Source organism: Odocoileus virginianus, chromosome 3 (assembly GCF_023699985.2).
Source record: "Odocoileus virginianus isolate 20LAN1187 ecotype Illinois chromosome 3, Ovbor_1.2, whole genome shotgun sequence".
Classification (NCBI taxonomy): Eukaryota; Metazoa; Chordata; class Mammalia; order Artiodactyla; family Cervidae; genus Odocoileus; species Odocoileus virginianus.
Window position 1 is genome coordinate 55,645,062 of NC_069676.1, and position 15,029 is coordinate 55,660,090.

General features: G+C 34.8%; 1 protein-coding gene across 4 annotated transcripts in view; it reads left to right on the forward strand.

The window, feature by feature from the left end:
* Window positions 1–1,512: 1,512 nt before the first annotated feature.
* The window catches only part of SPINK5 (serine peptidase inhibitor Kazal type 5), an 87,893-nt gene continuing 74,376 nt past the window's right edge, over window positions 1,513–15,029 (forward strand). For 3 of the 4 annotated variants that reach the window (XM_020891235.2, XM_070465605.1, XM_020891236.2), the window contains exons 1-4: window positions 1,513–1,691; window positions 2,986–3,011; window positions 6,768–6,895; window positions 8,454–8,526. In XM_020891235.2, the coding sequence (XP_020746894.2) occupies window positions 1,637–1,691; window positions 2,986–3,011; window positions 6,768–6,895; window positions 8,454–8,526 (282 nt within the window). In that variant the 5' untranslated portion in view covers window positions 1,513–1,636. The remainder of the gene's footprint in view (window positions 1,692–2,985; window positions 3,012–6,767; window positions 6,896–8,453; window positions 8,527–15,029) is intronic. The other variant, XM_020891237.2, reaches the window with a different exon arrangement.

The following is a 15,029-nucleotide window of genomic DNA, read 5'->3' on the forward strand; positions in this document are numbered from 1 at the left end:
AAGCCATGTTCATTTTCATTACACTGTATAGTTGCAAAGACAGAAACAGAAAAATTTTCTGATTCCCTGTCCCATCTCTTTCCATTAAGCTATGACAGATGTCAATTTTCTAACCTGTAATAGCAATGCAATCTGAACTTGCTTCCTATGGTCACTAATTTTACTAAATTTTGGAAAGAAATACAGAAATACAGCACAGACTTTGAGACCAATGATTATATTTTATAAGAAAGAAATTATTTCATGAAAGAAAGAAAAGGAAATAGTCTGGCTTTGATGGTATATTCAGAATATTGACATGACCTCAGCATTGACTAGCCTTAGATCAGTTTTCTGGAACAATCTTTAAAAGGGCTTTGATCCCATTGAATCCAAAATTTCCTTTCTATAGATTTGGAAATGTATAGAATACCATAATCCAACCATTTGGCTTTGATTTCAGTCACCTTTGCATAATTCTCCAGGTGCTTTATTGAATGGAATAAAATAAACCAGTAGACAAAAGGCATTACTTGTAGAATGGAAGAAGGAACTAAAGAGAAGATACTTTCTCTGGAAAAGTTATCTATACTTTTAAATATTTTGTTTCTTCTTTACTTCTTGGGAAACTAAATAATGAAGTATTACAGGAGTAAACTTAATCTAAAACTGATTTAAGTGAAAATTTCCTAACAGTAATTTGGAAAGTGAAAGACTGTGGAAAGTTAAACCCTGCATCTCTAATGTTTATGATTATGATGTTTGGCTAGACTACAGATAAGGCTTGCAGATTTAAAATGTCTTTCAGATTGAAAAACTGTAAAAAGTAGCTGTGTGCAAGCTTTTTGTGTGTGTGTGTGTGTGGAGAATGTGAGTAGCTACGCACAAGTTTCGATTTCACATCTTTCTGCCTTTACTAATGTATAGTGGTGAAGCAGCAGATGGAGTTGAAAAAAATGTTGAAATTGTGGTCTTCTCTTCCATCTCAGTGGTGTGCTTTTGGGAAACTCATAGCTTCTTCTGTTTCCCCATGTCTTCAGTGTTTGAATTTTGATAGTTATCCCTTACGGTCATTTTATAACTTATATATGAGTCCATGACACTGAATTGAAACACTCTAGGACAGATGCAGATGGAAGCAAAAGGAACCCTAGGTGCTCTTGCTCTGAGCAGCTTTCTCCAGATGTCTTTAAATCTTTACCTGACTTGTAGGACAACTCATCTGCCTTATTTTCCCCTCCCTTCTCACTTATGAAGGGAGCTGAATTAGAAACACGTTTGTGTATGAGGAAATGTGTCTAGTGTTGGTGAGAAATTCAGTTCTCATATTGGACTCTGGAGCATTAAACTTTGAGTTTTGGACATAATCTCTTGCCTTCTAGGGCAGTTATCTTGAGAACACATTAGAACTACTTTAGAAATAGCTTCTGTGCAAATCTGCCACCTTGACAGAATCCTAAAAGATGGAAACTAAATTGATGTGGTATATTAAGTTTAGCATGACCTTGAACAACTGGTTTTGCAGTGTTGGCTGTTGTGGGTGTCACCCATAGTGATATTATAAAAGTGAGCTGCATCTCCACGGCTTCAGTCTTAGAGCACCAGCTGGTGAGCAATGCAAGGAGCAGACTGGTAACCAACTTACATCATCATCAACATGAAGATAACCACAGTGCCAATGCTTCTGACCCTGGCTGTTTGTCTCATACAAGGTGAGCAATTTGCCTGTAATCCAAGCCCCTTGCCACATATTCCAAAGCTCTAGGCAGGGAATTCTCTCCTTCCCTCCCTCCTCGGTGTGTGTGTGTGTGTGTGTGTGTACATGCATGTTTATACAAAACCCTGAACTATCTTGCCAGACTTAGAGTTTTGAAGAATTACATATGCAACTTTATAACTTGGGTATCTTTAAAAAGGACATGTATTTTGAGATAATCTGAATTTTTATTCATCAGAAATTCTTCCATTAATTCAACATTAATTCTGAAAAGCTAATAGAGTCTTCCATATTCCCCTTACCAAACATATAAGTTCACAGTGTTATGAATTATATATATATATTATACATATTTAGAATATTAAATGTATGAAACAAAATTATATGAATTATGTATACAACAGATATTTAAAACTTAGATGTACTTAATATGTATACTTTATTACTCTACTTATAAATAAAGCATTAAAAAATCAAATTCAATCATCTGGTTTTAAACCAGTATGCTTTCTAGCAAATTTTATTTTTGTGTTTTCAAATCCTAAATGAATTGAAAATATTTCTTCTACATGGTAAGGGACTTCTTGGGTGCCAGGAGATAGGTTTTTGCTTTTGCTATCTGAATTTGAAGGGAACACAGATTACCTAGACTTAACTTGCTATGAAGTGTTTACATATTTTAAAAGGAAACTTCAGAGATGGAGAATGAGGAGACTGTTATACACAAACGATACCCACTTTCCTAAAATGAGTGTCTTTGTACCAAAAAAAGTCTGTTAATGAGATAGCATATTAGTCTGTGATTTTAATTAATCATAATATTTACCAGATCTCTAAATTGTGTGGCTGTGATGAGGAGACAGTATTATCAGAATCCAGAAAATTTAATTATATATATATAGGATATAAATTTTATGTTACATTATTCCTTAAAACTGTGATTGCTATATTGGATATGTGTGTTATAATTTTAAAAGAAGCCTACAATACTTCATTCTGAAAGGATTTTTTAAGAAGTTAGATATTTTGAGGGGGTCAGAAAGTATATGAATATTATTTTTTTAAGAAATTGGCACTTTATGAGTGAGAGATCTTTGTTATTATATATACTGTTGGTGTAATGCCCTCACTTTATTTGCCATGGTGCTTTTTAATGTGTTCAAATCAATTTGTGGTTTTAAAATATATTGTTGTTAAAGTAAGCAAGATACTACACTCAGTGGATTGTTCATTTTACTTATCAAATGTTGTACATTCCCTTAACTTTAGTTTCTATATTTTTGTCCCAGATGCTGCCAGTGAAGATGTAAATCAGGTTAGTCCTGCTTTTTCTGTTCATTGAATTCATTCCAAGATCCCTGAAGAAAAATGTTCTGTGACCAACACCTTCATATTAATAATACAGACATATTATACTGATGGGCACTAATAGCTTTGTTAAAAACACAGAAACAGGTCTTTATGAATCAAGGCATAAATCACACACACACACATACGTTGATGCATTAATGATAACAGAGGTTGGCAAGAGGTGGTCTATCACACTAAATGAATGCTTTACAATTCCACAAACGAACACATTAGTGAATTACTCTTGTTCAGCTTAACAGCTGAAAAAGTCATGACACACATAGGAAGCTAAAATAGGTTTTCTTGTGATCACTATGCAAAAAGGAGTTGTCTATATCTTGTATATATTCAGTGTATATAGTTCATTCAGTACATATTTACTGAGCATCTTTTGTATGTCAGATCCTGTTTGAGGTGCTGGGAATATAAAAACAAAAATGAATCCTGCCATCATGGAGCTTACATTGTAAGGGAAGAAAAAGACAAGTTAATAAATAACTTAGAAAAATATACAGTACATTAAGTAATGATTAGCACTAGAAGGATAGAAGATAGGAATTTCTCTGGATGGAAATGGTATCAGTTCTTCTCAATAGAGATAGTCGGTCAGGTAAGTTTCCTCTGAGAAGATAGCCTTAGAACAAGGATAGCATAAGATGCAGAAGAAGCAAATCATGAAGATAGTTGCAACTCACGGCAGACTGAGCAGAAGCATCTGTGTTTAATTTCTATAGAAATTAAGTGTTTTTTAATATATTTGAAAGCCACATTGAGAGAGTCAATTATACACACACACATACACACTCACGTGCACAACTGTGCCATTATTTCAGATTTGAAATATTTCTGGTTATGTAGCAGATATTTACAATGTCTCTTAAAGATGAACATTAAAAGAATAAAATAGTACAAAGATTGTTCTCTACACCAAAACTCATAAACATGATTAAAATACTCTTGCTGTGTTTTATTGTTAACTTTTTTTAAAAAGAGAAACTTCTTACAGGAATATTCTAGAGAATTCCATTATAGTCTCTATTATTTATTGAAGTTTGCTGATTAAAGAGGTTCAGAAACTTCCATTGCATAAGTAGAGTGGGATGATAGGGTAGGAAAAAAGACTGGATTTTTGAGAATCAAAGAGCATGCTTGTTTGGATATTTTATACTTAAAAAGAAGGGTATTGTGTAAATCTCACTGTTCATGAAGAAATATGTTTCTTTTTTCAGAGTCTCTTATAATGGGTGGTAGTTTCCAGTGCATACTTCAAATTTTGCATGGATATTTCTCATAGTGTTAAATTCTTATTTCACTGAAAAGCATTTTAAAAACAGAAATTTAGCTACCTCTTATGTTGACAAAAGCAAAAAGAATATGAAAAGTGATTATTTATCTGGAAATAATTCAGATCATAGTCTGAATATTTTGTCAGAAATGAAAACTATTGATTTTGTCTTCCTTACAATGCTGAATTTTTTTATTTTCTGAGTTCGGTAGCTCGAGGTCTTTCTAGTACCATAAAAACATGTTGAATGTTACAAACATGAGCCAGAGCAGCACAGAAAAGCACCAGAGTGATCTACAAGGATCTTTATCAAATGCTTACATTTGTCATCCCAGAAGCCACGTCAGCCTTGTTGGTGCTTTAACATAGAGCAGGGATGATGCCAGCTCCTGGGGGTTTATCTTGATGCCTGGGGAGGGACAATGGAAGACAATGAGACAGATATCACAGCCAGTGAAAGAAAACAGAAAGAGCTTGGCCCTACAGGGCTCCAGTTCTTCTGAGATAAGTGGAGAAAACAGCAACAGACAAAGTAAAAATGAGCCAAAGACTGGAAATTACATCATGAGTAAACAGTTGCAGAGAAGTCATCTCACCACCTCAGGACCCTTTATGGTCCAGACCTGTTCCTGTTTCAACCCTCTCTATCATGGTCATTGGGAAGTTATTTCACTTTTCCCAGAGAAAAATGCAACTGTTTCTTTCAATTTTTATGGGCTTTTCCTCTTGCCCAAGAGAATACACTGGATAACCTCATAACTCAGAAAAATAGCACTGAGTTCCATCTTTACTGATTACAAATTGTGAACAAATTTCTAAACCTATTTTCTGGGACTCTGCTGTCCATTTGTGTAAAAAAAAAAACAAAACAAAACAGGAAGTGGGTTTTTCTCAGATTTAAGAATTTGTCTAATTGTGATATTGGAGAAATCCAATTCAGGAATTATTTTGGTTGATAGTGTTTTTTTTTTCAGTTGACTAATAGAAACTATTTAAAGCTTCATTCTTCATGAATTTTTGTGTTTAGTATGTTCTTTAAGACCTGCCTCACAGAAATATATTTCTATTACAAAGACACCAGGCTTTTCTCTTATCCCATGACAGGATTTTTACCTGGACTTTATAGGTTCAGTTATATCCGGCTAGTTAAGCAGTAACTTGCAATATCAGCATAAAATACTACAGAATCAGAGACCAGACGTGGATCTCAAGAGACCTAGTTGTCAGTCTGCTGCCATAAATTGTTGTTGTGCTACCCAGATAAAATCACTGGTTGGTGATGATAATCTTAGAGATTTGTTAGTATGTTACCCTTAGCAAAATTTCCCGGGGCTGGCCTCTGAAATTATGTATTCTTCTTCACCATTAATCATTCTTCATTCAGCAAGTGCTATCACCTGCCTCCCAAGTGTAGGGTGCTGGGTTAGGTACATCATTATCCATCAGATGGTAAACACCATTCAGGCCAAGGATCCTTCTGCTTTATTTACTGCTATATCCATGACACCTAGAAGAGCATAGTATCCTCATAGTAAGTGTTTGTTGACTGACTGACTGACTAGTTACTATAAAGATATGGGAGGTTGAATAGAATTCTATAATCAATCCTTTGGAAGAGGTGCATTTGTCAGCATTGGATCAAAGTCTTGATTTAATTACTTATTTTTTCTGTTACAAGGATATTGAAACCTTTTTTCAAAGTCAAAACAAAACAAAATATAGACCAGTGAATTTCCTAAACTAGTAGGTAATGTAATATTTTAAATCAGGGCTTTACTAGGTAGTTCAAATGTACCATTGATACTAAGCTCCTAGAAAAAACCTGAGTGTCATACAGCAGGCCTTCATTAAATATACTGAATTAACCTTCTCAGCAACCTTTACATATGCCTTTCAATGACAATTATTATTGAACTATGATATTAGACATTTTTATATGTATGAGATTAGCATATTCCAATAATAAGCATGGCAATAACAATAACTATACAAAGCAGGAAGAAGCGGTGAGGTAGAGAACCTAATTATTGAATATCTACAAAGTATCAGGCCCTCTTTGAGGGATTTACATGCTTACAATATTTAATCCACACAAAACTTATGAAGCATGTATACTTATAAGTGGGCCTTTGAGAATATCATTTGCCATGACTATGGGACTTATAAATGAGAACCCTGTCATATAGGCTCAGGTTTTTTGACTCCAAGTCCTTTGTTCTTTCCATTTTGCTAATGGTTTTAGATGAATGCTTTTAGGTGAATTTTCAACTTCCAACAGACAATCCAGATTCATTACTTTTATTTGTATTATCTGTATCAAGTTGAGTGAATGTCTTCCATACAAAGAGGGTAGTGGTTATGAAATAACACTGTTCTTAGAAGGTAAAACTTGCTGTGATGAGGTTTCTGTAAACACTTTTTTCATATTTTCCTAAGGAAACATGCAGTGAATTTCGAGCATTGATGAAAAATGGAAAACTGTTCTGTTCCCAAGATAAAAAACCTTCTCAAAGTCCTGATGGAATAGTGTTTGTCAACAAATGTGCTATGTGCAAAATGATATTGTGAGTAAAGTTTATCTTTCTTTCAAGTGTTTTGAATTATCACTATTCTGTGAACTCAATATATTATCTTTATTTTCTGTCACATATATTTTTCTGAATCTAAGTGGATAAATAATAATGCTCAACAGATGATACTTTTTGTCAAGTAAAGTTGGATAAATGCCACCCACACAGAAAGATTTTAATAATCACTCATGGTGTTCCAAAATATCTCAGAGGGCTCCATATCAATACTTTAGGTAGTACTTAATAGTCTTTTGAGGATGTAGTTCCAAGTTGAGTTTTCTGACCCTGGGAGAAAAGGATTCTTGGGCCTGTTAAGACCTGACACTGCTGCACCCCTGAGAGTGATGTGGGAGCCACGCAGGAGAAGCAGGATATAGCCTGGCTCTGGGAGCTGCCGGTAGGGCTTCAGACGTCTAGGGTTATGCTAGCATGAAAGGACTCTAGAATCAACTGCAGCTTCCAACTGCCTGCAACTCAGAATTAATATCCTGGAAGTTTACTGACATCTTTGCAATGCTTCCTAACTTGATTTCCTTCTCTCCAGTGACACCCAAAAAAAAGTGGGTTGGAAAAGGAAAATCCTCAAATCAAAGAAACTTAATTTACTTTTGAGCAGGGAATTCATTCTCAGTTTCTAACCGTCAAAACTTCAACTCTGGTACCAAAACAACACTAAGCTAACCCATTGAAGATAATTATGTTATAACTGGTAATGTGTCAAGGGATTTTATTGGACATAGTTATTAACATTGGGATAACAAAGCTCTTATCATATATGCTTCTAATGGAGACACTTTGGAAGATGAAGGAAGGCAGGGCAAAATTTAGGGAGGAGAGACTCGCAGGGCAAGCTGAAGAATCCTTAGTCTTTTGAAAGCTGAATGTAAACCAGTAGATGTATTACTTACTAAAGAGTTTTCTACTTGTTAACATAGGATGTTTTGATAGGAGACTGAAACTATGAGTAGACTAAATTTATTGAAAAATAAAAATACAATGCCTTTAGATATACGAGGCAGGTTATTTATCACTTTGAAGTCACTCAGTCAATTATTATATCACTTATGCAAATTATATTGAGATAAATTTGGTTTCTTAACCTGGAAAGGAGACTGTATGAGGTATTAAGGTTTTCTTTAAATTGCTCAGTTTGTTCTGTGGGTCCTTAAGAGGCTGGAACCTAAGACCAAGACAAGTGGGTAGATTTTGGGTTGATGTGAATATAGTCTTTCAAAGAGAGCATTCTTAAAATAGTACAAATGGATTTTGGAGCTGGTGACCACCTGGATGTTGGCAGTATTTAAGGTGGGTAGTGTGTTGTGCAGTTAACAATAGAGATTGTTGCCTTCAATAGGAATACATTTAAGATGGATATATTTCAGTACTGAGGAGAAGTTTGTGGTACCTGTGGTCATTTCTGGATATACTTCCATTTCTGACAAGCTAGACTGGGCTGAGAATAGCCAAAATTCATTCAGTTTACCACATATGATATTAGTCCTAAAAATTGGGTAAGCATGTCTGAGCTATTCTATTCTTTGTTATCTTCCAGGGAAAAAGAAGCAAAATCCCAGAAAAGGTCCAGGCTTTTAACAAGATTCTCCAGGGCTACTGCCCCAGGAAAGGTGAGACTATTTTGAGTCAACTTGTCATATTTGCTTTGGAGATCACATTCAACTCTATTCAGATCTGTTTATTTCCTAATTACTAGGTCATCGCCTGTTGTGAAGCCAGCTACTTAGAAGGGAGGGAACAGGGCTTAGTCCAGGGGTGGGCTAAATATCTGGTACAGCTTGTCCATAGGCCCAACCCATGACCAACTGTCTGAAGACATTCCAGGCACTAACAGATGCTAAGAGGTGGAGTAAACCAGTGTGATGACTGCCTTGCAGAGTCATTTCTTATTCCTACTATCCTGTCTTGGTTCCAACAACACCTTCATGGGACTATAGAACTAAGTTCAAGTCTCAGAATTTGGACAATTTATGTATCTCTGGGTCTCAGTTTATTCACTTTTGATATGGAACATGGATCAAATGAGAATCTAAATTTAAAAGGTCAGCTACAGTGTTTAACATGTGTTAGCAGCATGTGACTCATTTCCTTTCTCTTTTTCTCTGAACGTATTTTCTAATACTTGGAGATTTCCTGTAATTCAAGTAGACTGGCTTCTTTATATCTATTTTGCAAATTGGGATTCAGGCTAATATTTGTTGGAGAAAATGGTTCTGTGGTAAAAAATTTTTTTAAATTAAATAAAATGAAAAAAGCTATACAGATGCAATCCAGCACACAACCACTTCCCTTTATACATAATTTTTTAATTATATAAAAATTTTTATTTGTATAAAAAAACAAAAATTCTAAGCCCTGATTGGGCAAAATCTCTGACTGGCCTACAACATCTCACAATAAGGTATTGATGAAGCTGGGGCTATCACAAGGTGTTCTGACAAGCAGTCATATTATTCCAGGTCTTCCATGTAGCTTCTTCTCCAATATCTTCTTTCTCTTCCTCCTCTCGTGCCTCTGACACATAACTAAAATGATCAGTCAAGGAAGGCACACCCAAATTACCTTAATATCCCTGGTCTAACCAAGCTAACATCTTCCTTGTCAGTGTTACTCAGGACTGTCTCAGCACCTCAGCTTCCACAGTAGACCTAGTCAACCAAAGTCTTTGCCTGGGCTCAAACGGTCTCACTTTTAAAACAATAACACAGTCACCATGTAACTGATGAATAATTATAAACTCTGAGGAAAAGGGTGCTGCTTTTTTGCTCCCCAAATCTGTGAGGGTCAGAAAAGTTTACTTGTATTCTTCAAATCTGCCTTTCTTTGTCACATTTAGAGAGAGGCTTACAATGTAAAATCCATTCTACTCCTCTTCCCCCTCCTCTTTTTTCTTCATGAAAAGCCTATGTATCAGTGGTGTTTAAAAAAATACAAAATACAAGTAAGTGACAAAAATCCCCCAAATACACCACACACACACACGCATATATCATTTTTAATTGTTTTAAAACATTACTAGTGATATGTTTTCATATATAGACATACATTTACTGAATTTTAAAATAAGATTTTTAAGAAAATTCTAGAATATTGAGACATTATATTTCTCTGTTATCATTTTATGCCTGAATTATAATTTTGACCTCTCAATAAAGTTGTTATGGTTACAGATTTTGCTATCTAGGAAATTATTTACTTATAAATTAAGGCAGTTAATATTTGGCTGTGTACCTTAAAGTAGTTTCTGTCTAGATTTTTACATGTCTGTGAATAGACTAATGCAACTATACAATTTTATTGTTGTTATTTTGCTCCTTACTATAAAAGAAAACAATCTACTCTCTCTACTTAGATTTCTCCCATCAAAAATTAACCCTGACTCTTACTCTCAGAATAAGATGCTCTACCTGTTCAAGAAAGTTTCTCCTACAGACATCCTCTCTCTTGCATTATCAATCTATTCTTCATTAGTGTATCTGTCATTCTTTAACCTTATAATTCTGATATCCATTCCATCAACAAGACTTGTTGGTTTTGCCTCCAACCAATATTTCAATTTGACTCCTTTTCATGATTTCCATTCCTTCCACCCAAGTTTTCTGAACTTCCATAATTTCTAATCACTAACATCTTTGGTCTATGTAGAAACTTTTGTTTTTTAATTGATCAGTTCATTCATTCAGTATTTCTCATTGATTTAGGTTTCCAGCTTTCTAGTATATTAAGTAGGGTTACATGTATGTGTTTCTAAGTTCCTTTTTTGTTCATATTAGTTCATTTCTTTAATAACTAATAAGGCAATTCCCCTTTCTCACTTTTTCAAAGTTGACTTACCTATGCACAGGTAGTATATTTTCCACATAAATATTTGAAATAAAAAAATTTACTAAGTTTATAAAAAAATCAAATGAGTTTGGAAACTGAATATGTTTCAGGTTACAGAGAATTTATAAATTAATTTGCATAAAATTGGCTTTTTACAATAGTAACTTGGCCACACCAAAGGTGTAGTATATCAAATCATTAATTCGTGTAGTTTTTGTATATCTTATGAGATCCATAAAATATTCTTCATACGTATTTTTATGTTTTTGCTAAGACCTAGGAAATTGGCAATTTTCCTGCTCATTTGAGTGGTATTTTTGTTATTTATGGTATTTATACCTGATTATTGTTGGCATAGACAAATTCTATTGATTTCTATAAGTTGATCTTATATTAAAAACCTTTATGATACCTTGTTAATTATTATTTTTTACATGTTAATTCTCTTTTTCTTGGAAGTTGATCACATCATCTGCAAATAATAGAAGTTCTACAACTTCCTTTTCAATTTTGTCACTTCTTTATTTCTTTTTCTTTCCTTATATCATTGGCAACAATCTATAGAGTTCATATAGTAGTTCAACAGTAGCAGTAATAATGAACTTCAAACTGCCATTTCTCAGCCTATCTTAAATGCCGTATATCTATAAAGTTTCTCCATTATATATAATGTTTACTATAGGTATTTTTTTCTGTAAACTTTAGTAAATTTAGAAGTTCCTTTCTGTTTTTATTCTTCTGAATATGTTTTAATCATTATCACATGCCTTCTTGGCAACTATTGAAATAATTTTACAATTTTTCTCATTCAATTAATATAATATATTTCTGGATAACCACACTAATATCAAATCATTATTTTCTCAGAGTAAATCATACTAATCACATTGCATTTTTAGTACACTATTGAATTTGCATTGTTGATATTTAGAAAATTTTAAGCTATTTTTATAAGTGAAATGAGTCTCTACTTTTCCATTCTAATTATTCTCATGTGGTTGAGAAACAGTGTAAAATTACCCTGAGGGGTGGCACTTCAAACTATTGAATCAGGAGTTCAGCAAATTCCCTCCCCAAGGAACAACAATAATGCTACACAAAATTGAATAAAATAACCACTTTAGCACTCTAGAAATTGACCAGCAGCCTATGTTAATCTGAGAATCAGTTATGCTTGAAAAACTGTTGAACTTTGGGTAAGAATGATGGGAGTCTATGGTCCTCTTGCTTGATGATAATCACATCTCATCCCCGTGGCTTGGTTGATACGAAGGGTCTACCAAAGAAGAGAAGAGTATGTGGATCAGTAACTGCATCACCAATGTTGAAAGGGGTTTATTTAATTTGGAGTTATGGGCAACTGTCATATCCAGAGATATTTTTGGTTAGTCCAGTAAGGAGAATGACCTTAGGGTTGTAGCAGTAAGCATATTTCTGGCTAAGTCTTCATAAAGGGCAGGAGGCAAAAAGGGGCTAAACAATCCACAAAGTCCTGGCCGATCATGAAGCTATGTGCAAGCACTTATAAGACACAAGAATATCCCCAAGAAAAGCAAATTGCTGAGGAAGATATAAAAATAGCCTGAGTTTTTAATATTCTCCCATACATACATAGGTCCTTCTGTGGAGGATGAAAACTTTACTGGCTTTGAGAAGTTTGTACATAAACTGTGTCCAATCACTGGCCTGCCGTTAAATTACACAGATCTAGGGAGAAGCAGCTCTGAGACTGCATTAAAAAAGAATTAGTAGGAGACTTCTCTGGTGGTCCAGTGGCTGGGAATCTGTGCTCCCAGTGCCGGGGGCCCTGGTTCAATCCCTGGTCTGGGAGCTACATCCCACCTGCTGTGGCTGAGCGTCTGTTTGCTGCGACCAAGAATCCTCATGCTGAAAGTAGGAGTCCGCGTACCACAACTAAAGATCCTTCATGCTGCAATGAAGATTGAAGATCCTGTGTGCTCCAGCTGGGACTGGGCACAGCCAAATAAGTAAATAAAAGCAAATGTTAAAAAATTAGGAAACTTGTAGATAGATTAATAAAGTTTAACAGAAGTAGTACAGAAGGAAAAAAATATTGACCAAAAATGTACAGAGTCACAGAATCCTTGAGACAAGTATATCAATACATGTGAAACAGGGATGTCAGAAATAAAAGAGGGAGACTGGATAGAAAAGCTATTTGAAGAAAAAATGGCTTAAATTGTATCAAATTACTGGGCTTCCCTGACAGCTCAGTTGATAAAGAATCTGCCTGCAATGCAGGAGACCCCATTTTAATTCCTGGGTAGGGTAGATCCCCTGGAAAAGGGATAGGCTACCCACTCCAGTATTCTTGGGTTTCCCTTGTGGCTCAGCTGATGAAGAATCCACCTACAATGTGGGAGACCTGGGTTGAATCCCTGGGTTGGGAAGATCCCCTGGAGAAGGGAAAGGCTACCCACTCCAGTATTCTGGCCTGGAGAATTCCATGGACTGTGTAGTCCATGGGGTTGCAAAGAGTTGGACATGACTGAGTGACTTTCACTTTCATGTATCAAACTGGATGAAAAAATTAATTTTTATAGTCAAGGGTTTCAACAAATTCTAAATAGGATAAAGGAGATTTACAGCTAAGCTCAGGCTTCCCTGGTGGCTGAGTGGTAAATAATCTGCCTGCCTATACAGGAGATTTGAGTTCCATCCCCGGGTTGGGAAGATCCCCTGGAGAAGGAAATGCAACTCAATTCAGTGTTCTTGGCCGGAAAATTCCATGGACAGAGGAGCCTGGCAGGCTACAGCCCATGGGGTCACAAAAGACTCAGACATGACTTATGACTAAACAATACCTCCACCACCACCTAGGCTCCTCATGATGAAAATGCTGAGATCAAGAGAGAATTTTAAAAGCAGCAGAAGAAAAAATGATGCATTATATATACAAGTTATAATTGATGACTGGCTTGTCACTTAAAATAATGAGGTTCAGAAGGCAATGGAATGAGATGCTCAAAGTGCTGAAAGAAAAAAAAATGTTAACCAATATTCTATATCCACAAAAATTATCCTGTAAAATTAAGGCAAAATAAAGATATTCCCATATCAATGAAATCTGAGAGAATTTGTTGCCTACAGATCTTACAAGTAATAATATAGTTCTTTAGTTTAAAGAAATGACCACCAGATGATAACCTGGAATTATACAAAGAAAAAGTGCTAGAAATGGTAAATATGGCATACTCTATAAATATATGTTGCTTATTTTCACCTAGCTTCTTTTGAAGATATTATATACAGCAATGATTATAATGCTGTTTTATTGGGTGTATAAATATTATATAACATATATGATAGTTATAGTATAGAAAGGGATAGAGAAAATAGAGCTACAATTAGGGCAAAGTTTCTATATTTTACTAAAATTAAGTATTAATTGGTAGTAAATTGTGATCAGTTAGGATGCTTATTATAATCACCAGAGCAACCAATCAGAAGTGACAAGTATACCTGCAATTAAAAATAAATTAAACAAAAGAAATGACATGTATAATAAATACATAAAATCAACACAAGAATAAAAGACACACTAGTAATATTTAACCCAAAATAAAGCAGTAGTAGAAGAATAAAGAAGTAAAAAAGAACAAGAGTGCATTGAAAACAAATAGAAACATAGCATATATAGATACTATCCTATGAACAATTATATTAAGTGAAATGGTTTTGATATCCCAATCAAAAGGCTGAAATTGTTATATGCTAAGAAAAAAAAGCAACTGTGCCTCTAGTACATACTCCTTGAATTCAAAGTTTTAGAAAAATGGATTTTAAAGCTATTTGAACTGGGGCATTTTGGGGAGAGAATATCTCAGACTAATATATCAGTTAATATTATTCATCTGTTCAACTTTCCTCCTGCTTATTACCCCAGTGTAGATATTTTATATGATTTTTATAGCCATGTCTCCATTTTGATATCCATACAGACACTCACAGTATGCTTCAACGGTATTTCTCAAAGTTGATACAATTATTTCTAATATTATTGTGCATGGGTGCTAAGTTGCTATCCTTAAACTGTTATCTTCTCTTTCATCAGTTGTACTAGAAACTATAACCTTAGATTCTTAAAAAAGGATTGATTCACTTTTGGCTACGCTGGGTCTTCATTGCTCTGTGGACTTTTCTCTAGTTGCACTGAACGGGGGCTTACCCTTTAGTTGCAGCGTGTGGCTTCTCTTATGGAACACAGGTCCTAGGTGCTTCAGGAGTTTACTACTGAGCCACCAGAGAAGCCCAACATTAGCTTTTA